General features: G+C 43.8%; 2 protein-coding genes across 3 annotated transcripts in view; one reads left to right on the plus strand and one right to left on the minus strand.

Annotated features, from left to right (window-relative positions):
• The window catches only part of LOC110505728 (large ribosomal subunit protein uL13m), a 33,696-nt gene extending 29,891 nt beyond the window's left edge, over positions 1–3,805 (minus strand). Inside the window, exons 1-2 of the mRNA XM_090186198.1 lie at positions 3,481–3,805; positions 3,030–3,153 (exon numbers count right to left, since the gene is read on the minus strand). Of these exons, the coding sequence (XP_090042324.1) occupies positions 3,030–3,153; positions 3,481–3,507 (151 nt within the window). The 5' untranslated portion in view covers positions 3,508–3,805. The remainder of the gene's footprint in view (positions 1–3,029; positions 3,154–3,480) is intronic.
• Positions 3,805–22,946, plus strand: part of LOC149984770 (mdm2-binding protein-like) — a 63,277-nt gene continuing 44,135 nt past the window's right edge. For both annotated transcript variants that reach the window (XM_090186180.1, XM_090186185.1), the window contains exons 1-12: positions 3,805–4,011; positions 4,186–4,269; positions 4,412–4,485; positions 4,759–4,901; positions 5,628–5,686; positions 5,964–6,108; positions 6,280–6,394; positions 14,330–14,452; positions 20,273–20,367; positions 21,323–21,389; positions 21,823–21,940; positions 22,199–22,369. In XM_090186180.1, the coding sequence (XP_090042306.1) occupies positions 3,954–4,011; positions 4,186–4,269; positions 4,412–4,485; positions 4,759–4,901; positions 5,628–5,686; positions 5,964–6,108; positions 6,280–6,394; positions 14,330–14,452; positions 20,273–20,367; positions 21,323–21,389; positions 21,823–21,940; positions 22,199–22,369 (1,252 nt within the window). In that variant the 5' untranslated portion in view covers positions 3,805–3,953. The remainder of the gene's footprint in view (positions 4,012–4,185; positions 4,270–4,411; positions 4,486–4,758; positions 4,902–5,627; positions 5,687–5,963; positions 6,109–6,279; positions 6,395–14,329; positions 14,453–20,272; positions 20,368–21,322; positions 21,390–21,822; positions 21,941–22,198; positions 22,370–22,946) is intronic.

Below are 22,946 nucleotides of genomic sequence, written 5' to 3' on the forward strand. Positions count from 1 at the left end.
GGGACGGCAGGGTAGACTAGTGGTTAGAGTGTAGGGACGGCAGGTAGCCTAGTGGTTAGAGTGTAGGGACGGCAGGGTAGACTAGTGGTTAGAGTGTAGGGACGGCAGGTAGCCTAGTGGTTAGAGTGTAGGGGCGGCAGGTAGCCTAGTGGTTAGAGTGTAGGGACGGCAGGTAGCCTAGTGGTTAGAGTGTAGGGACGGCAGGTAGCCTAGTGGTTAGAGTGGAGGGACAGCAGGTAGCCTAGTGGTTAGAGTGTAGGGACGGCAGGTAGCCTAGTGGTTAGAGTGTAGGGACGGCAGGTAGCCTAGTGGTTAGAGTGGAGGGGCGGCAGGTAGAATAGTGGAACTTTTAACAGTTTCTTCAAGTGCAGTCGCAAAAACCATCAAGTGATATAAAGAAACTGGCTTTCATGAGGACCACTACAGGAAAGGAAGACACAGAGTTACCTCTGCTGCAGAGAATACGTTCTTATGTTACCAGCCTCAGAAATTGCAGCCCAAATAAATGCTTCACAGAGTTCAAGTAATGGACATCTCAACATCAACTGTTCAGAGGAGAACAGTTGATGTTCAGGCCTTCATGGTCAAATTGCTGTAAAGAAACCACTACTAAAAGGTCACAAATAAGAAGAAACGTGCTTGGGCCAAGAAACACGAGCAATGGACATTAGACCGTTGTAAATTTGTCCTGTGGTCTGACGAGTCCAACATTTAGATTTCTGGTCCCAACCACTCTGTCATTCTGAGACGCAGAGTAGGTGAATGGAGCATGGATGAGCTGGTGACACTGTCTGTGATTTAATTAGAATTCAAGGCACACTTAACACACTTAACCAGCATGGCTACCACAGCATTCTGCAGTGATACGCCATCCCGCCTGGTTTGCCCTTAGTGGGACTATCATTTGTTTTTCAACAGGACAATGGCCCAACACACCTCCAGGCTGTGTAAGGGCTATTTTACCAAGAAGGAGAGTGATGGAGTGCTACATCAGATGACCAGGACTCCACAATCAGCAACCTCAACCCAATTGAGATGGTTTGAGATGAGTTGGACCACAGAGTGAAGGAAAAGCAGCCAACAAGTGCTCAGCATATGTGGGAACTCCTTTAAGACTGTCGGAAAAGCATTCCAGGTGAAGCTGGTTGAGAGAATGCCAAGAGTGTGAAAAGCTGTCATCAAGGCAAAGGGTGGCTGGCTACTTTGAAGAACCTAACATATATTTTGATTTGTTTAACACTTTGTTTGGTTACTACATGATTCCATATGTGTTATTTCATAGTTGTGATGTCTTCACTATTATTATACAATGTAGAAAATAGTAAAAAATTAAGAAAAATGAATGAGTAGGTGTGTCCAAACTTTTGACTGGTACTGTATAAAACAAGAGAATAAACCCTTCTTAGTTAGAATGGTCATTCAACAACCAGCATGAAACATTTAATAGAATATTTAAAACAGAGTCATAGAATAGGATTCCAGCCGTTAACAGAGCACAGCTCCAGGGGTGAGGGGAAAGTAATGGACATGGTTCTCTATCCCTCAGGGTCCCTGCCCACACACAACCGTTAACAGAGCACAGCTCCAGGGGTGAGGGGAAAGTAATGGACAGGGTTCTCCATCCCTCAGGGTCCCTGCCCACACACAACCGTTAACAGAGCACAGCTCCAGGGATGAGGGGAAAGTAATGGACAGGGTTCTCCATCCCTCAGGGTCCCTGCCCACACACAACCGTTAACAGAGCACAGCTCCAGGGATGAGAGGAAAGTAATGGACAGGGTTCTCCATCCCTCAGGGTCCCTGCCCACACACAACCGTTAACAGAGCACAGCTCCAGGGATGAGAGGAAAGTAATGGACAGGGTTCTCCATCCCTCAGGGTCCCTGCCCACACACAACCGTTAACAGAGCACAGCTCCAGGGATGAGGGGAAAGTAATGGACAGGGTTCTCTATCCCTCAGGGTCCCTGCCCACACACAACCGTTAACAGAGCACAGCTCCAGGGATGAGGGGAAAGTAATGGACAGGGTTCTCCATCCCTCAGGGTCCCTGCCCACACACAACCGTTAACAGAGCACAGCTCCAGGGATGAGAGGAAAGTAATGGACAGGGTTCTCCATCCCTCAGGGTCCCTGCCCACACACAACCGTTAACAGAGCACAGCTCCAGGGATGAGGGGAAAGTAATGGACAGGGTTCTCCATCCCTCAGGGTCCCTGCCCACACACAACCGTTAACAGAGCACAGCTCCAGGGGTGAGGGGAAAGTAATGGACAGGGTTCTCCATCCCTCAGGGTCCCTGCCCACACACAACCGTTAACAGAGCACAGCTCCAGAGGTGAGGGGAAAGTAACGGACATGGTTCTCTATCCCTCAGGGTCCCTGCCCACACACAACCGTTAACGGAGCACAGCTCCAGAGGTGAGGGGAAAGTAACGGACATGGTTATCTATCCCGAGGGGCTGCCGAGTGGCGCAAGGCACTGTATCTCAGTGCAAGAGGCGATACTATAGTACCAGGTTCGAATCCAGGCTGTATCACATTGGGAGTCCCATAGGGCGGCACACAATTGCCCCAGCGTTGGCCGGGTTTGGCCAGGGTAGGTCGTCATTGTAAATAAGAGTTTGTTAACTGACTTGCCTGGTTAAAGGTTACACATGTCCCTCGGGGTCCCTGTCCACACATAGACCTTCACATCAGGTGACGAGGCATTCACCTCACAGTCAAATCAAATTAGTGTGAATAGACACAGGTTTTGAAGGAATGCTGAAGGCAGTTGATGAAAAATAAGTGGTGTGTGGGTACTATGCCTTCTGGTTATGTGCATGGTTGGGGTCTATTGGTTTCACAGTGATACTTTAGCGCCACCATGTGGTCATTGTTATGGCCACAAACAATATGTCCTGGCTGGCTGTGAAGAAAACCTAAAATTAAATACTCAAATCAACTGCAGACTGTATTGCACAGTCACACACATTCAGGAAAACACATCATTTCTAAAACGGGCATACTAGCTAGCTGTCTACTTACTCAGTGCATGGTAGATAGGTTTGTGTTTCCCCTGTAGCCTGATTGCACACATAGTGGCAATCTTCCCTGGAGGCTGCATCCGAGCGTCTATCAGGTACCACGACCTGGCAAAGGTAGCCCATTGCTGAATACGGGGGAACAGAGAGAGAGATCAAGTCAATTCAGAGTTTCAGACACAGTAGTGGCACAGCTTCCCTCATCAACACACAGTTGTCAGCTCTCAAGCCACAAACATGTAGCTGCAGGCTGGCTTGGGCACACGGATTATATTAATACAATAAATCATTGCAAGAAAAGATCCCACTGTAATTTAAGACTACGATTAATAAAGAGATTAGCTAACGTTAGCTACATGTACCATCGGATAGCGATGAGTTTTGCATATAACTGACACATTTACACATTTAATGCTGGTTCTAAATACAATTACGTATAAAAAATAAAGTATTACCTGGGCAGATTTGGTAAAACTGGACATAGTACTTGAATTACGAGCACATCATTCCAGATTGACCCCCAATGTGAGCAGATGGTGCAGCGTTGTATTGAGTCGAAACATGGATAAAAAAAACTCAGTCCCTGGGTCCAAATTGTAAATCTGTTCTTGAAATCCTGAATCGATAACTAGTACATTTTCGGTGAATAATATGTAACCGATGATATTGGTATATTTTAGGGAGAAAACGATCAAAGATTATGCCAAACAATATTTGTTTTTGATAATATCGCTCATGGTCATTAAACATGTATTTTCCCGCCGGTTGTATTTTGAAGTCGCGCCTTGACGTCACCAGAACTCTAGATGACAACTTCCGTTTCACCAGAGAGAGAGCGCGCGGAAATGAATTTGATAATACGAAAAAAAGTCTACACAACTTTTTATTTACATTTATACTGAACACTGATGGTAGAGTATTCAGAGGAATGGATCGGTACGTGCTAGTTGTTTCTTTTAACCAAGAAGAGGATAAATGCGCGAAGGGTACGTTAACCATAGCTTTGTAGCGGACTCGGATTTCGTGTTGTTTTCTACTGTAGTGGGAAGCAGCAGAGCCATCTATAGTAGAAAGGATGATAAACATACTATGAGCAATGGTGGTGTTCTTGTAAATGTAAGTCATAACTTCTTGAATTATTGTAATCGTTTATTTTACAGCATTGGAGGCTGCCAAACAGATCTATGATCAACTGGGGAGCATCGCCAGTTGTAATTCAAAACGGAGGGTTTCTCTGTTTCCAGGTAAGCCAATGCATTGTTTGTGTGTGTCAGGTGTCTTGCTTGCAGAAACGATTGCAATATGTATACCTGCTTTTAAACATTGTAAGGGGTTAAGTAACATTTGCTAAATGTGATTCTGTCATCTCTCATTCTGCCTCCTAAGCCTGCTCTCTGAGTGGTGGTCCAGCCTCACAGAGGTGGTATTTTGCTGTCCAGACATGCCATGGGACATCTCAGGTAAGTGTCATGTCAAGGAATGTCTGGTATTAGTCAGGGATGTCGTTCTGACCCAACTCTGTCCTGCTTTGTGTTTATGGAGATGTGGAGATGTCTGCCTATGTCCTGCTTTGTGTTTATGGAGATGTGGAGATAGATGTCTGCCACAACATCCAACCATTTAATCAGTTATACATGACACATTCATCACAGTCTTCTGTTTCTTTGGGGGGGGGGTCCTCAAACCTATTGACCACATTGGCTGACTGTCATCCTTCCTGTTTCTGGTTGTAGTTCTGCAGTACAGAGTGGGAGGAGCTGGGTAGTTGTCAGAAGAACGATGAGCAGGAGGAGAGCCCCAGCACTATAGAGGCCTGTCTCAGTGCTCTGGATGAGCAGGAGGAGAAGACTGACCAGCCTGACCCACAGCAGACACAGTATGAGTGATGTTCACAGGGCTCTACAGTGCCACCATTAGACTTACATTGACAACTAAAAATAGGTGTGTGGCCGAACGGCAAAAGTCAAGTATGAGCACGTGTGGGAGTAAAATGTACAAGTGCGAAGTGACCTGGAGATTCGGACTGAGTCAGACATGCGAGTTTCACCGTTACCACGGCAACCTCCCACCCTTAAAGGGCCAGCTGAACATTTTTGTCTCGCCTAAGTGACTCAAATATTTGAGGGTACATTGTGCTTGATTTAGCATAGAACACCCCAAAAACGTCTAGTAATTTCTTATCATTAAAACACTCTTTCTCAAATATTTTATTTTAGTGCTCCTTGTGAAACATGTCAGCATAGAGCCCTGTTTTAATTCTGTGGCACATCCCAGCTCTGTGCTCTTCTATAATACTACTTCTGCAGTGTGGAAGCAAACATACAAAGTTGACCTTATTTCCTCTGAGATGTTCTAGAACTTCTGAATATCACATTTCCGGGCTGTATTGAAAGGTGTCAGGGCTGAATAAATGAATAGTTGTATGAATAAAGTTCTGATTTGTGATGACTGCAGGTTGTATGAATAAAGTTCTGATTTGTGATGACTGCAGGTTGTATGAATAAAGTTCTGATATGTGATGACTGCAGGTTGTATGAATAAAGTTCTGATTTGTGATGACTGCAGGTTGTATGAATAAAGTTCTGATTTGTGATGACTGCAGGTTGTATGAAGAGGCAGCAGAGGGATTACACCTGTTATCAGACAAGCTTCCCCCTCCAGGTAACTCACTCCATTCACCTTGGTTCATTTGGCCAGACTGAGAAAGATTCCTCTACATATCTTATCCAGGAGGTCTCTATATTTCCTACATGCCGTGGCTTGTGTTGTGTTTTATAGCTGACTCTGTTCCCCTCTCTTTCTCTCCCAGGAAAAACTCTGCTAGATCTGATATTTGTGTCAGTTTACTAGGTGTTTTATGGCTGACTCTGTTTCTCCTAGATGTAATATTTGTGTCAGTTTACTAGGTATTTTATGGCTGACTCTGTTTCTCCCCCAGGAAAGGCTCTGTTAGATGTGATATTTCTGGGTTTTGCTGAAGAATCTCCTAAACTGAAGGACTTCCTCCCTGTGATTGGCTCGTTGAAACACATGCAGACATGGCACACAGCCAAGATAACCATAGTGACTGAACACCAAGCTGGGTAAGGACAAAGAACTATTATACTAAATGACGAGCCCACTTGACACTGGAATCCTCCCAACAGTTGTACCTGTGTGATCTCCATTTTACCACTAGAGGGCAGCGTAGACTTGTTGAATGGCTAAATACACAGATAAACTGATGTCTGTCCTTCTTTTGCTCGTTCCTCCAGGTGGCAGAAGCCAGCCTCTAACCTGTCAGCCAGAGTAGTACATCCCAGTAGCATCATGACCTGTATTGATGAGAGGGAGTTATGGAGAGGAGGTGTTCTCATCAGAGAGAAAAAGGTAAGATTATTTAGTCAGTCAGTCAATGGTTTTTACAAGTGTTTTGACTGTTGTATCCATGTACTTGTTTGTTAGTACATCAGCAGTGTGAAAGGAAAGTGGGTGTATTTGAACTATTACAATGTGATGTACAGAGCATTCTGAAGGTATTGACCTTTTCCACATTTTGTTACGTTACAGCCTTATTCTAAAATGGATTAAATTGTCCCACCCCCCCCCCCCCCCCAATCTAAACACACAACCCCATAATGACAAAGCAAAAACAGGTTTCGATTTTTTTTTGCAAATTTATTAACAATAAAATAATAGAAATATCACATTTAGATAAATATTCAGATCCTTTATTCAGTACTTTGTTAAAGCACCTTTGGCAGCGATTACAGCCTTGAGTCTTCTTGTGTATGACACTACAAGCTTGGCACACCTGCATTTGGGGAGTTTCTCCCATTCTTCTCTGCAGATCCTCTCCAGCTCTGTCAGGTTGGATGGGGAGTGTCGCTGCACAGCTATTTTCAGGTCTCTCTAGTGATGTTTGATCGGGTTCAAGTCCGGGCTCTGGCTGGGTTACTCAAGGACATTCAGAGATTTTTCCAGAAGCCACTCCTGCATTGTCTTGGCTGTTTACATAGAGTCGTTGTCCTGTTGGAAGGTGAACATTCGTCCCAGTCTGAGGTGCTGAGCGATCTGGAGCAGGTTTTCATCAAGGATCTCTCTGTACTTTGCTCCGTTCATCTTTCCCTCGATCCTAACTAGTGTCCCAGTCCCTGCCGCTGAAAAACATCCCCACATCATGATGCTGCCACCATGCTTCACCGTAGTGATGGTGCCAGGTTTCCTCCAAATGTGACACTTGGCATTCAGGCCAAAGAGGTCAATCTTGATTTCATCAGACCAGAAAATCTTGTTTTTCATGGTCTGAGAATATTTAGGTGCCTTTTGGCAAACTCTATGCAGGCTTTTGTGTGTCTTTTACTGAGGAGTGGCTTCCATCAAGGAACTCTGGAGTTCTGTCAGAGTGACCATCGGGTTCTTGGTCACCTCCCTAACCAGGCCCTTCTCCCCCGATTGCTCAGTTTGGCCGGGCGGTCAGCTCTAGGAAGAGTCTTGGTGGTTCCAAACTTCTTCCATTTAAGAATGATGGAAGCCACTGTGTTCTTGGGGACCTTCAATGCTGCAGACATTTTTTGGTAACCTTCCCCAGATCTGTGCCTCGACACAATCCTGCCCCGTTAGCTCTACGGACAATTCCTTTGACCTCATGGCTTGGTGTTTCCTCTGACATGCACTGTCGACTGTAGGACCATATAGACAGGCCTTTCCAAATCATGTCCAATCAATTGAATTTAAGACTGGTGGACTCCAATCAAGTTGTAGAAACATCTCAAGAATGATCAATGGAAACAGTTCAATTAAGGTTAAATAAAAAAAAATACACCCGAACTCAATTTCAAGTCTCATAGAAAAGTGTCTGTATATTTAATACATTTGCTAACATTTCTAAACTGTTTTTGCTTTGTCATTATTGGGTATTATGTGTAGGTTGAGACAGTTTTTTAATTTAATTCATTTTAGAATAAATCAAATACATTTTATTTGTCACATGTGCCAAATACAACAGGTTTAGACCTTACAGTGAAATGCTTACTAACAAAGTTAAGGTAACCAACAATGCAGTTTTAAGAATAAAAAAAAAAAAGACAAATTAAAAGAATAAGAAATAAAAGTAAGAAAAAAAAGAGCAGCAGTAAAATAACAATGTGGAGGCTATATACAGGGTGTTACGGTACAGAGTCAATGTGGAGGCTATATACAGGGTGTTACGGTACAGAGTCAATGTGGAGGCTATATACAGGGTGTTACGGTACTGAGTCAATGTGGAGGTTATATACAGGGTGTTACGGTACTGAGTCAATGTGGAGGCTATATACAGGGTGTTACGGTACAGAGTCAATGTGGAGGCTATATACAGGGTGTTACGGTACAGAGTCAATGTGGAGGCTATATACAGGGTGTTACGGTACAGAGTCAATGTGGAGGTTATATACAGGGTGTTACGGTACTGAGTCAATGTGGAGGTTATATACAGGGTGTTACGGTACTGAGTCAATGTGGAGACTATATACAGGGTGTTACGGTACTGAGTCAATGTGGAGGCTATATACAGGGTTACGGTACTGAGTCAATGTGGAGGCTATATACAGGGTGTTACGGTACAGAGTCAATGTGGAGGTTATATACAGGGTGTTACGGTACTGAGTCAATGTGGAGGCTATATACAGGGTGTTACGGTACTGAGTCAATGTGGAGGTTATATACAGGGTGTTACGGTACTGAGTCAATGTGGAGACTATATACAGGGTGTTACGGTACTGAGTCAATGTGGAGGCTATATACAGGGTGTTACGGTACTGAGTCAATGTGGAGATTATATACAGGGTGTTACGGTACTGAGTCAATGTGGAGGCTATATACAGGGTGTTACGGTACTGAGTCAATGTGGAGGTTATATACAGGGTGTTACGGTACTGAGTCAATGTGGAGGCTATATACAGGGTGTTACGGTACTGAGTCAATGTGGAGGCTATATACAGGGTGTTACGGTACTGAGTCAATGTGGAGGCTATATACAGGGTGTTACGGTACTGAGTCAATGTGGAGGCTATATACAGGGTGTTACGGTACTGAGTCAATGTGGAGATTATATACAGGGTGTTACGGTACTGAGTCAATGTGGAGGCTATATACAGGGTGTTACGGTACTGAGTCAATGTGGAGGTTATATACAGGGTGTTACGGTACTGAGTCAATGTGGAGGCTATATACAGGGTGTTACGGTACTGAGTCAATGTGGAGGCTATATACAGGGTGTTACGGTACTGAGTCAATGTGGAGGCTATATACAGGGTGTTACGGTACTGAGTCAATGTGGAGGCTATATACAGGGTGTTACGGTACTGAGTCAATGTGGAGGCTATATACAGGGTGTTACGGTACTGAGTCAATGTGGAGGCTATACACAGGGTGTTACGGTACTGAGTCAATGTGGAGACTATATACAGGGTGTTACGGTACTGAGTCAATGTGGAGGCTATATACAGGGTGTTACGGTACATAGTCAATGTGGAGACTATACACAGGGTGTTACGATACAGAGGCAATGTGGAGGTTATACACAGGGTGTTACGGTACTGAGTCAATGTGGAGGCTATATACAGGGTGTTACGGTACAGAGTCAATGGGGAGGCTATATGCAGGGTGCTACGGTACAGAGTCAAGGTGGAGGCTATATACAGGGTGTTACGGTACAGAGTCAATGTGGAGACTATACACAGGGTGTTACGATACAGAGGCAATGTGGAGGTTATACACAGGGTGTTACGGTACTGAGTCAATGTGGAGGCTATATACAGGGTGTTACGGTACAGAGTCAATGTGGAGACTATACACAGGGTGTTACGATACAGAGGCAATGTGGAGGTTATACACAGGGTGTTACGGTACTGAGTCAATGTGGAGGCTATATACAGGGTGTTACGGTACTGAGTCAATGTGGAGACTATATACAGGGTGTTACGGTACTGAGTCAATGTGGAGGCTATATACAGGGTGTTACGGTACAGAGTCAATGTGGAGACTATACACAGGGTGTTACGATACAGAGGCAATGTGGAGGTTATACACAGGGTGTTACGGTACTGAGTCAATGTGGAGGCTATATACAGGGTGTTACGGTACAGAGTCAATGGGGAGGCTATATGCAGGGTGCTACGGTACAGAGTCAATGTGGAGGTTATATACAGGGTGTTACGGTACAGGGTCAATGTGGAGGTTATATACAGGGGGTACCGGTACAGAGTCAATGTGCAGGGGCACCAGTTAGTCGAGGTAATATGTACATGTAGGTAGAGTTAAAGTGACTATGCGTGGATAATGAACAGAGAGTAGCAGCCGTGTAAAAGAGGGGCAGGGGGGCAATGCAAATTGTCTGGGTAGCCATTTGATTAGATGTTCAGGAGTCTTATGGCTTGGAGGTAGAAGCTGTTTAGAAGCCTCTTGGACCTAGACTTGGTGCTCCGGTACCGCTTGCCGTGTGGTAGCAGAGAGAACAGTCCATGACTAGGGTGGCTGGAGTCTTTGACCATTTTTAGGGCCTTCCTCTGACACCGCCTGGTATAGAGGTCCTGGATGGCAGGAAGCTTGGCCCCGGTGATGTACTGGGCCGTACGCACTACCCTCTGTAGTGCCTTGCAGTCGGAGGCCGAGCAGTTGCCATACCAAGCAGTGATGCAAGCAGTCAGGATGCTCTCGATGGTGCAGCTGTAGAACCTTTTGAGGATCTGAGGACCCATGCCTAATCTTTTCAGTCTCCTGAGGGGGCATAGGCTGTAATGTAACAAAATGTGGAGAAAAAAGGAAGTGGCCTGAATACTTTCTGAATGCACTGTAGATTATGCTGCCCTAGGAGAATGTATAGGGGTCAGGGTGCTCGGTGTGTGCCAAGCCTAGGGCTGTAGTAAATGGATCTTCTGTCTGGAGGCCTTTCTGGGCCTGGAGACAGGGGTTAAGGGTCACCGCAAATCCAGAGCCCCCTGGCTGGCACACTGGACCACTGCCAGGGTTACTCACCTCCTCCCCCAGCCCACTGACTGGCACACAGGGGGGGCATGAGAACCTGCTGTGCCTGGCCCTGAACCCAAACCCCAGTCTCTTATGACTCAGCCGTTATTGATTGTAGATCCGTCGTCTTGGTGCTGCTTGTAATCAATGAGAGTTGATAGACGTGTTGTGAATTTAGCCTTTTTAATGCTCTTTTCATTACAGTGTATTTTTCCCCAAGTCAAGATCACATATTTTACATCTGTACCTTTTACAATACAACTTCCTCTCTAGAGTTGCCTTTTCCCCCTTCATCCTGCAGAACACATCAGCTCAGCTGTCACTGTTACAATGTAATTATGGTTTTCCATAGGACGTTGACAGGGCCGTAGCCACGTCTGAGGACACTGAGGTCTGGACCATGGTCATTTTTTCCCTAATTTAATAAAAAAAAAAATATATATATATATATATACAGTGGGCTCCAAAATGACTGGCACCCTGACTGGTAATGCACAAACAATACTTAAACAAATATAAACAATCTAATTATGGAGAGAAACTCAAAATACCAACATGTGAAAAATACTGTACTGTATTAATGTTTCAATGGAACCCAACAAAATAATGTATTGATTTAATTAAAAATCAATGTCCTGCAAATCAAGGTTTCACAATTAATGGCATTAACATCTACCAAAATTAAACCAGGAATTAAATTCCACTTATTACGGTTTATCTAAGTGTTAACGAACTATATTGAGCCATTACATCACTTCCTGTTTCACCTGGAGATAACAGGCATGCAATGCAACACCATGAAGAAAAGAACTGGCAGTTCAAAATGGACAGATGGTCGTAGATCTTCATAAATCTGCTAATGGCTACAAGAAGATCCACAACTGATTGAATATACCACTGAGCACTGCTGGGGCAATTATTAAAAAAATTCCAAAGATATGGAACAGTTAAACCTCACAGGTAGAGGATGCAAATGCATTTTGCCCCCCAGGATGGGGAGGAGGATGGTGAGAGAAGCAACAAAATCGTCAAGAATCGCTGTGAAAGAATTGCAGGCCTTGGTGGCGTCTTGGGGTCACCAGGTTTAAAAAAAGCACCATCAGATGCCACCTCCACAACCACAGGCTCTTTAGAAGGGTTGCCAGAAGAAAGCCCTTTCTGACCCCAAGACACAGACACAAGCGCTTAGAGTTTGCCAAACGTAATTTAAATGATGATTGGAAGAAGGTGCTCTGGTCAGATGAGACCAAACAAACAACAAAATCAATGTTCTGCCATGGCCATCTCAGTTGTTGGACCTAAATCCAATGGAAAACCTGTGGGCTGAGTGGAAGAGGGGCAGTTGATAAGCACAAACCCAAGAATGTGAAGGATCTTGAAAGGATCTGCATAGAGGAATGGTCCAACATCCCTCCAAATGTGTTCCTTAACCTTGTCAAACATCACAGGAAAAGACTCCATGCTGCTGTCCTTACCAGAGGTGGTGGCACTACGTACTAAGTGAGGAGTGCCAATAATTATGAAACCTTGATTTTGGTGAAATGTATTTTGGATTAAATAATTGTATGATTCTGTTGGGTTCCATTGAAACATTAATACAGTCCAGTATTTCTCACATGTTGGTATTTTGAGTTTCTCTCCATAATTATATTGTTTATATTTTTTTAAGTATTGTTTGTGCATTGCCAGTCAGGGTGCCAGTAATTTTGGAGCCCACTGTATGTATATATAATTCTATTTTGTTTTAGGAACTCAGTCGGAGTCTCGATATATTGTTGAGAGTTAGATTAGTAGAATACACAAGGTGCACAATTTCTTAATTTACACAATTTTATGTCACTCACTGACAGTCACTCAATGAACCCAGATCAGTTAGAAAGGTATATCATTTTGTTATTGGTAAGTTAGTCTAGCCAGTTATCTAAACTTGTAGTAATCTTTGCTGAATTATCCACTAGGCAACGTGCCCATTGGCCCTGACCTTTGATTTTGTTAATCAATAACTGTAAAACTGCAACAACAAAAAACGTTCTGTAAAGCAAATGTATTGGTTTGCCTTTTTGTTAATAAAATAGTTTTTCTGCTAACAGATCCCTCTGTCTGTATTAAATGATAGTTTTTAATTCTGGTGCTGAGTTAATGTCAGGTAATGTGTAGTGGCTAATTGTATAGCTAATAGGTTATGTGTTTTGTAATGAAATGTATCTTTGTTTTTCGGTTTTTAAACAACTGATTGGACCAATATTTTTGATATTCTGTATTTTATTTGGATCCTCATTTAGCTGTTGAGAAAGCAGCATCTCCTCTTCCTGGGATCCCAACACAGAACATGAAACATGACATAATACAGAACATTATTAGACAACAGCTCAAGGACAGAACTGCTTAATAAAAATATCTGTTCAATTATTTTAATTCCATTTTAATTATTTTTTTTATTTTTGGTGAGATCAATGCGCAGTTTCTCTGGAGATAAATTTGATCAAGCCCAACTGTGCGATGTAGTAGGGAGTTGTAGTTTCCAACAGGCCAATATTCTACCTGATTTAGCACAGAAAACATGGTAATTAACTACATTGACCATAATCCATTGCTCGCCTACTTGTCCGGTCTGTGTGGCGCAAGACGTGGAGTGGAAGAGAAGATACAGAAGAACGTGCGATTGAGAGGGATAGAGGGCAGTCGCTTCAAAGGACTCTCTATCTGAAAATACATGATCTAAGTGATTGATAGTTGGTATTCAGCAGTCATACAAGTATGCCTTATTTCCTTAAAATAACTAATAAAATATGGATTTTGTCAGGCAGCAAAGGCTCTATAGAGATGAGATGGTGACGGAATGAAATTATAGGCATCAAAAAAAGCCAATGTAATATAGACGACTGAAATATAACATTAAAGTCATGTGAATCATTAATGGGCAGTCATGGGAATTTTATGACTTGTTTTATTCTGTGTTCCGGCATTCAACCCACAGATTGCGTAGTGCATGTTTAACAAAATAAACGAAATCGAAAATTGTGATTTTTTATTTTATTTTTTGTAATGAAACTGAACCGACCTCAAAAAGCCCTAATCGCTCAACCAATGTGATAAAGGCAGGGGTCATTTTTGCTGCTCTCCAAAATATCATATTTTTTGTTGTTTTTAAATGGTATAGAAATGCAGTAAATTAGCTTCAACTCTCTTAAAATGTCTTGGGTATGGATTACAGTGAGAACAGGCTGTCTTGGGAAATCTCTTTTCTAAAATGGAAACCCAGTTTGAGTTCACTAACGATGCTGTCCTATTGATTTCTCTCCTGTGCTGTCTTAACAGTTTGCCTCTGAGGTGAGGTTTGAAGGCTTCTCCCTCCGAGCCCAGGATAGAGAGACATGGTACAGCCTGCTGCCTTCTGATCCAGGATCCCATAACAACTCTGACCACAAGCTACACTCAGAGGTGAGTAGTCCTACCCCCCACCTTATCCTATCCTACCCCACCCGAACCTACCCCACCCTATCCGATCCTACCCCACCTTATCCTACCCTACCCCACCCTATCCTACCTCACCTTATCCTACCCCATCCTATCCTATACTACCCCACCTTATCCTATACTACCCCACCTTATCCTATCCTACCCCACCCGATCCTACCCCACCTCATCCTACCCCACCCTAACCTACCCCACCTTATTCTATCCTACCCCACCCTATCCAACCCCACCTTATCCTATCCTAACATATCCTTCCCTCCCAGACCAACTCTGACCACAATCTACAGTCGGAGGTGAGTAGTCCTATCCTATCCTCCCCTGACTAACCAGACAACTAGTGTGCCACTGTAGTCTGGCCACTGTCAGCTACTGACTCACTGTCCTACCCTACCTCCAACCTTCCAGTTCTGTCTACTACCAACTCACTGTCCTACCCTACCTCCAACCTTCCAGTTCTACTAGCTATTGACTCACTGTCCTACTCTACCTCCAACCTTCCAGTTCTACTAGCTACTGACTCACTGTCCTACCCTACCTCCAGCCTTCCAGTTCTACTAGCTACTGACTCACTGTCCTACCCTACCTCCAACCTTCCAGTTCTCTCTACTACCGACTCACTGTCCTACCCTACCTCCAACCTTCAAGTTCTGTCTGCTACTGACTCACTGTCCTACCCTACCTCCAACCTTCCAGTTCTGTCTACTACCGACTCACTGTCCTACCCTACCTCCAACCTTCCAGTTCTGTCTGATACTGACTCACTGTCCTACCCTACCCTACCTCCAACCTTCCAGTTCTGTCTGCTACTGACTCACTGTCCTACCCTACCCTACCTCCAACCTTCCAGTTCTGTCTGATACTGACTCACTGTCCTACCCTACCTCCAACCTTCCAGTTCTACTAGCTATTGACTCACTGTCCTACCCTACCTCCAACCTTCCAGTTCTACTAGCTACTGACTCACTGTCCTACCCTACCTCCAACCTTCCAGTTCTACTAGCTACTGACTCACTGTCCTACCCTACCTCCAACCTTCCAGTTCTACTAGCTAATGACTCACTGTCCTGCCACCAGAGTAAGCATCTTTACTCACGGAGACACTGCTATATAAGAACACATGTTTTTACACAGCTTTTAATAAAATCTGTTGTTTTAGGGGTTAAAAGCAGACTCACCCTTAAGGTGTTCAAACATCCACAAATCACAATTTTTCAATAAAACACTGCTTAATAAAATACAAATAACTTATTTAGCTTCAGCCATCTAACACAGTTGGTGTTTCTGTCAGAGAGAGAGAGAGAGAGGGAGAGAGGGAGAGACAGAGAGAGGGAGAGGGAGAAACAGAGAGAGAGAGAGAGAGAGAGAGAGAGAGGGGGAGAAACAGAGAGAGAGACAGAAAGGGGGAGAGAGAGCGAGGGAGGGAGTGAGCTCAGTTAGTGTCCATGTTGCTGTCTCTCCGCTCCAGGCTCTGCTGTCATAAAAACCAGAGTGTTGCTCTAATGAGTTTTCCACTACAGATGAATCATGGCTGTTCTATGTAGCGATGGACACACACACACACACACACAGACACACACACACACGCTCAGTTATTAAACTCCTGGACTGTTTACTCGTGGTACACACAGCTGATTTACAACACCCATATTGATTAGCTAGTTAAATTCCTTTTCGTTCCGTGCCAGGCAGTATAGTATCTATGATGATGATTATTGTGGTTCTGGGAGAGTGTGATTGTAGTAAAAGTAATTGTGCTCATGTTCTGTGTTTATGGTGTTGTTGAGACCATGACTAACCATCTGTTGTCTCTGTGGAACTGAAGGAGAGAGGTGGGTGTTGTGGTGGAGGATGTTCAAGGTACTGCACTATATAGGGTGTGTGTAGTGTACTATATAGGGGATAGGGTGTGTGTAGTGTACTAGATAGGGGATAAGGTGTGTGTAGTGTACAATATAGGGGATAGGGTGTGTGTAGTGTACTATATAGGGGATAGGGTGTGTGTTGTGTACTATATAGGGGATAGGGTTTGTGTAGTGTACTATATAGGGGATAGGGTGTGTGTAGTGCACTATATAGGGGATAGGGTGTGTGTTGTGTACTAGATAGGGGATATGGTGTGTGTGTGGTGTACTAGACAGGGGATATGGTGTGTGTGGTGTACTAGATAGGGGATATGGTGTGTGTGGTGTACTAGATAGGGGATATGGTGTGTGTGGTGTACTAGATAGGGGATATGGTGTGTGTGGTGTACTAGATAGGGGATATGGTGTGTGTAGTGCACAATATAGGGGATATGGTGTGTGTAGTGCACAATATAGGGGATATGGTGTGTGTGGTGTACTAGATAGGGGATATGGTGTGTGTGGTGTACTGTGAGAAGGCTCTATAGTAGTCAGTGGGCCTGGCATGATAATGGAGAAGGCTCTGTAGTAGTCAGTGGGCCTGGTATGATAATGGAGAAGGCTCTATAGTAGTCAGTGGGCCTGGCATGATAATGGAGAAGGCTCTGTAGTAGTCAGTGGGCCTGGCATGATAATGGAGAAGGCTCTATAGTAGTCAGTGGGCCTGGCATGATAATGGAGAAGGCTCTATAGTCGTCAGTGGGCTTGGCATGAAAATGGAGAAGGCTCTATAGTAGTCAGTGGGCCTGGCCTGGCTGCTCCCTCTATGAAGATTTCACCTCTCAGAGAACCCAGGACCATATGTCCAATCCCCCCTTGCCTCCCCTCGCTCCTGACAATTCCCACCAGAGAACCTCAGTGTGAACTCAAAGGCAGAGCTGTAACTCCCAGGCCAGGCCAGCTGTAACTCCCAGGCCAGGCCAGCTGTAACTCCCAGGCCAGGCCAGCTGTAACTCCCAGGCCAGGCCAGCTGTAACTCCCAGGCCAGCTGTAACTCCCAGGCCAGGCCAGCTGTAACTCCCAGGCCAGGCCAGCTGTAACTCCCAGGCCAGGCCAGCTGTAACTCCCAGGCCAGGCCAGCTGTAACTCCCAGGCCAGGCCAGCTGTAACTCCCAGGCCAGGCCAGCTGTAACTCCCAGGCCAGGCCAGCTGTAACTCCCAGGCCAGCTGTAACTCCCAGGCCAGGCCAGCTGTAACTCCCAGGCCAGCTGTAACTCCCAGGCCAGGCCAGCTGTAACTCCCAGGCCAGGCCAGCTGTAACTCCCAGGCCAGGCCAGCTGTAACTCCCAGGCCTGTTGTAACTCCCAGGCCAGGCCAGCTGTAACTCCCAGGCCAGGCCAGCTGTAACTCCCAGGCCATGCCAGCTGTAACTCCCAGGCCATGCCAGCTGTAACTCCCAGGCCAGGCCAGCTGTAACTCCCAGGCCAGGCCAGCTGTAACTCCCAGGCCAGGCCAGCTGTAACTCCCAGGCCAGGCCAGCTGTAACTCCCAGGCCAGGCCAGCTGTAACTCCCAGGCCAGGCCAGTTGTAACTCCCAGGCCAGGCCAGCTGTAACTCCCAGGCCAGGCCAGCTGTAACTCCCAGGCCAGGCCAGCTGTAACTCCCAGGCCAGGCCAGCTGTAACTCCCAGGCCAGGCCAGCTGTAACTCCCAGGCCAGGCCAGCTGTAACTCCCAGGCCAGGCCAGCTGTAACTCCCAGGCCAGGCCAGCTGTAACTCCCAGGCCAGGCTAGCTGTAACTCCCAGGCCAGGCCAGCTGTAACTCCCAGGCCAGGCCAGCTGTAACTCCCAGGCCAGTTGTAACTCCCAGGCCAGCTGTAACTCCCAGGCCAGGCCAGCTGTAACTCCATGTCTGTGTTTAGATGTGACTCATTCTAAAGCAGATGCATTACTGCACTTTCAGGAAGCTTAGCTTTAGGCCTACCTGGAGTTGCTATTAATGAAAGTATTTAGGTAGTTTCTACTCTTAGTTTGCAAGGCTGAGGTTGAGGAGAAAAGCAGAAAGCAGCCTTTGCATCGATGGAATTCTATCTCTATACGGTGACCTGTGAAGGAGCTGTCTCTGTCCCTTGTTTGGGAAATGGGATGTGGAGCTAATCCCGGGCCAGAGAGAGGGAGAGAGGGGGGGGAGCTGATAGGGTGAAAGCTATGCCAGCTACTTATTAAACTGGCCTAGCTACACACACAGTCTGATAATACCTGATACAGTCGTTGAACCAAGCTGACCTTGCTGTAAAGTTAGAGGTCAATGAAAGTACTGAAACATGCCAACTGAATATCAGCATAACGGCTTCCGCTTTCTATCAAGTGGTAATATTTCTAACTAAAGCTTGTGTTGTGTGTATAATAGCAGCTTTACGGTAATATTTCAATCTAAAGCTTGTGTTGTGTGTATAATAGCAGCTTTACGGTAATATTTAAATCTAAAGCTTGTGTTGTGTGTATAATATCAGCTTTACGGTAATATTTAAATCTAAAGCTTGTGTTGTGTGTATAATATCAGCTTTACTGTAATATTTCAATCTAAAGCTTGTGTTGTGTGTATAATATCAGATTTACGGTAATATATAAATCTAAAGCTTGTGTTGTGTGTATAATAGCAGCTTTACGGTAATATTTCTAACTAAAGCTTGTGTTGTGTGTATAATAGCAGCTTTACGGTAATATTTCTAACTAAAGCTTGTGTTGTGTGTATAATATCAGCTTTACGGTAATATTTCTAACTAAAGCTTGTGTTGTGTGTATAATATCAGCTTTACGGTAATATTTCTAACTAAAGCTTGTGTTGTGTGTATAATATCAGCTTTACGGTAATATTTCAATCTAAAGCTTGTGTTGTGTGTATAATTTCAGCTTTACGGTAATATTTCAATCTAAAGCTTGTGTTGTGTGTATAATATCAGCTTTATGGTAATATTTCAATCTAAAGCTTGTGTTGTGTGTATAATATCAGCTTTACGGTAATATTTCAATCTAAAGCTTGTGTTGTGTGTATAATATCAGCTTTACGGTAATATTTAAATCTAAAGCTTGTGTTGTGTGTATAATATCAGCTTTACGGTAATATTTCAATCTAAAGCTTGTGTTGTGTGTATAATATCAGATTTACGGTAATATATAAATCTAAAGCTTGTGTTGTGTGTATAATAGCAGCTTTACGGTAATATTTCTAACTAAAGCTTGTGTTGTGTGTATAATATCAGCTTTACGGTAATATTTCTAACTAAAGCTTGTGTTGTGTGTATAATATCAGCTTTACGGTAATATTTCTAACTAAAGCTTGTGTTGTGTGTATAATATCAGCTTTACGGTAATATTTCAATCTAAAGCTTGTGTTGTGTGTATAATATCAGCTTTACGGTAATATTTCAATCTAAAGCTTGTGTTGTGTGTATAATTTCAGCTTTACGGTAATATTTCAATCTAAAGCTTGTGTTGTGTGTATAATATCAGCTTTACGGTAATATTTCAATCTAAAGCTTGTGTTGTGTGTATAATATCAGCTATAATATCAGCTTTACGGTAATATTTCAATCTAAAGCTTGTGTTGTGTGTATAATATCAGCTTTACGGTAATATTTCAATCTAAAGCTTGTGTTGTGTGTATAATTTCAGCTTTACGGTAATATTTCAATCTAAAGCTTGTGTTGTGTGTATAATTTCAGCTTTACGGTAATATTTCAATCTAAAGCTTGTGTTGTGTGTATAATATCAGCTTTACGGTAATATTTCAATCTAAAGCTTGTGTTGTGTGTATAATATCAGCTTTACGGTAATATTTCAATCTAAAGCCTCCTCTCCTCTCCTCTCCTCTCCTCTCCTCTCCTCTCCTCTCCTCTCCTCTCCTCTCCTCTCTCCCTTCATCTCCTCCCCTCTTTCTCCAGGTGTTCCATTACTTCCGGTCTGTTCTAGACCTGGTTCAGTTGGTGACGGTGTCAGATATTCCCAGCTTCCTCCGCTCCAGCACAGAGTTTCACCTGTATCCTTCACATCAGCTGATGACTGAGGTGTCCACATCTCAGATAAACTGTTCCTCTCAGATCTATAAACTGGAGATATTTAACCACATAGCTGGTTTAAGGGAAGGGACTTTCCAGAATGTTACAGTTGTATGTGACCTGCTAGACAGTCACGTTGGAAGTCAGGCTACAGACATGGTCATTTATTTACTCTCTGAACAGGTTTACCCTTGAAACTGGTTTGGGGATAATGAACTTTGTTCTTAGATAATGATTAGCCAGGTCTCATGTGACTGTCTCTCCATGTAGACTGAACATTATCTTGTTCTACTGTCATTGTGTGAAGTAATAACAGATCAAGCCTTACAGTATAAAAGGCCATATGAAATAGCTGGATACATCTCCCCAGTGTTTCACACTTGTCATGTACAGTATAATTAATCAATAAGGCCCGGGGGGGGGGTGTGGTATATAGCCAATATATCACGGCTAAAGGATTTTCTCTGCATGACGCAACGCAGAGTGCCTGGTTACATCCCTTAGCCGTGGTATATTTATTTATTTAACCTTTATTTAACTAGGCAAGTCAGTTAAGAACACATTCTTATTCAAAATGACGGCCTAGGAACAGTGGGTTAGCTGCCTTGTTCAGGGGCAGAACGACAGATTTTGTACCTTGTCAGCTCAGGGATTCGATCTAGCAACCTTTCGGTTACTGGCCCCACGCTCTAACCACTAGGCTACCTGCCGTATATTGGCAATATACCACAAACCTTCGAGGTGCTTTATTGATATTATAAACTGGTTACCAACATAATTAAAGCAGTTAAAATACATGTTTTGTCATACCTGTGATATACCACGGCTGTCAGCCAATGAGCATTCAGGGCTCGACCCAGCCAGTTTATGAAAGCCAATAAGAAACAGCTAGATACATCTCCCCAGTGTTCTACATCCCTTGACCAATCACGACAGAGAACTATCCTCCAAATCACTGAGAGATAAACGGCTCCTTGATCAGTTCAGATCACTGTCTGGAAAGGTACATCAATCAGTCAGTACTACTCCAGTGTGTGACTCAATATACTGTGACTATGTTGTTGTTGTTGTAGTAGAAGTAGAAGTAGAAGAAGAAGTAGAAGAAGAAGCCATGGGGCGAATGCAAATGGAGAACTTGGGACTAAGGTTCTTGAACCTATAAGGTTCAATCTGCATTTGTGTGGAAATGTAGTTATTGACATAGCCTTGTTCACTACCTATATGGTACTATAAATACCCCAATACATGTTGTTACGTTCAAAATAATAAAATTCAAAAATAGTTGACACCATTCGAACCAATTAGTATTCAGAACTTTCAAACAAAATTCTCTCAGAATCATCTTTCTGCACATAGAACCTTCTAGTTCCAAGCTCGAGATATGTCAAATAATGATTTGAGGTGTGTTTGGTTTACACATTTGGTTTATACTCCAGGTAGGGGCACTGTTCTCTCTATCCTGTACGGTCAGCTCCATGGCTCTACCCCCTGCCTCTCAGCTCAGCTCCCAGAAGTGGAAGGACTTCATGTCTAAGAGACCCAAGACCCTGCCTGGTAGGTACTGTATGCGGATCGTCAGCTACAGCCCACGTGTAAGAAAAGGGATTGTCTCCGTGTTGGTCCTGGATCGACCGTCACAGAACTAACTGTTTTGGGACTATAAATATTTAAACAACCAGAATCAAGGCAACAAGGAGAACCAAGGCACTCTTTATACTATATAAACCTCCCTCCTATGGCTTTTTCTCTACATATAATCTGAATGTGTGTTCTTTATTTTCAACTCATTTTGACCTATTTGGTTTGCCATAGTTCCATATGTGGAGGTGAAGGGTGAGAGCGGACACTACTTCCTGTTGGTCCAGGGGTCAGAGGGCGGAGGCTGCAAGGCCCGCCTGATACACTCAGCCAATCAGATCAATGGAGCTGCTGCCATGGCAACCGTCAATGGGCTTCTGAAAGAGAATTCTGTGTCGTCTTCAGGTAAGAAACTTAAAATAGAAATGGTGACCAAAAAAAAAGATCTACTCTGATATGAAGTGTTGTTTACATTATGATCGGTGACTTACCTGTCAATATCACGGACAGTATGAATGGTCTACTGTCAGCATGGTATCCAGCAGTCTTTAAAGACTGGCTCAGAGGCCTTCTCTCTTTGAGGTCATTTACTGGTCCTAGGGTCTAAGGAGGTGCCTTCTTCCGTCGCCGCGGAAGTTGAAAAGGACAAGAGGAATCCCTCTAGCTAGCTGATGCTTTTATCTACCTCTCCATTTCTTAACACTCAGTCTAGTTTTAATCATTTGAAAATGGTAGAATAACCCAAGGCATTTATACTTGAAAGTTATGTATAGAACGTAATTACAAATGATTTGTAGACTGCAAATTGACTGCAAGAATCCCAAACAGATATAATATTTGACTAAAACATAATCATTTCAAGCCTTGCTTACATTTGCATAAGATCACATACCTCTCTATTATGCATGCCAATACTTGTGAACAGATTTCCTAAATTAAAATAACTTGTAGCTGATTTGCTGGTGTTTTTACAGTCTTATGT

The sequence above is a fragment of the Oncorhynchus mykiss genome, chromosome 2, assembly GCF_057628025.1.
Source record: "Oncorhynchus mykiss isolate SJ-2025 chromosome 2, ASM5762802v1, whole genome shotgun sequence".
NCBI classification, from domain to species: Eukaryota; Metazoa; Chordata; class Actinopteri; order Salmoniformes; family Salmonidae; genus Oncorhynchus; species Oncorhynchus mykiss.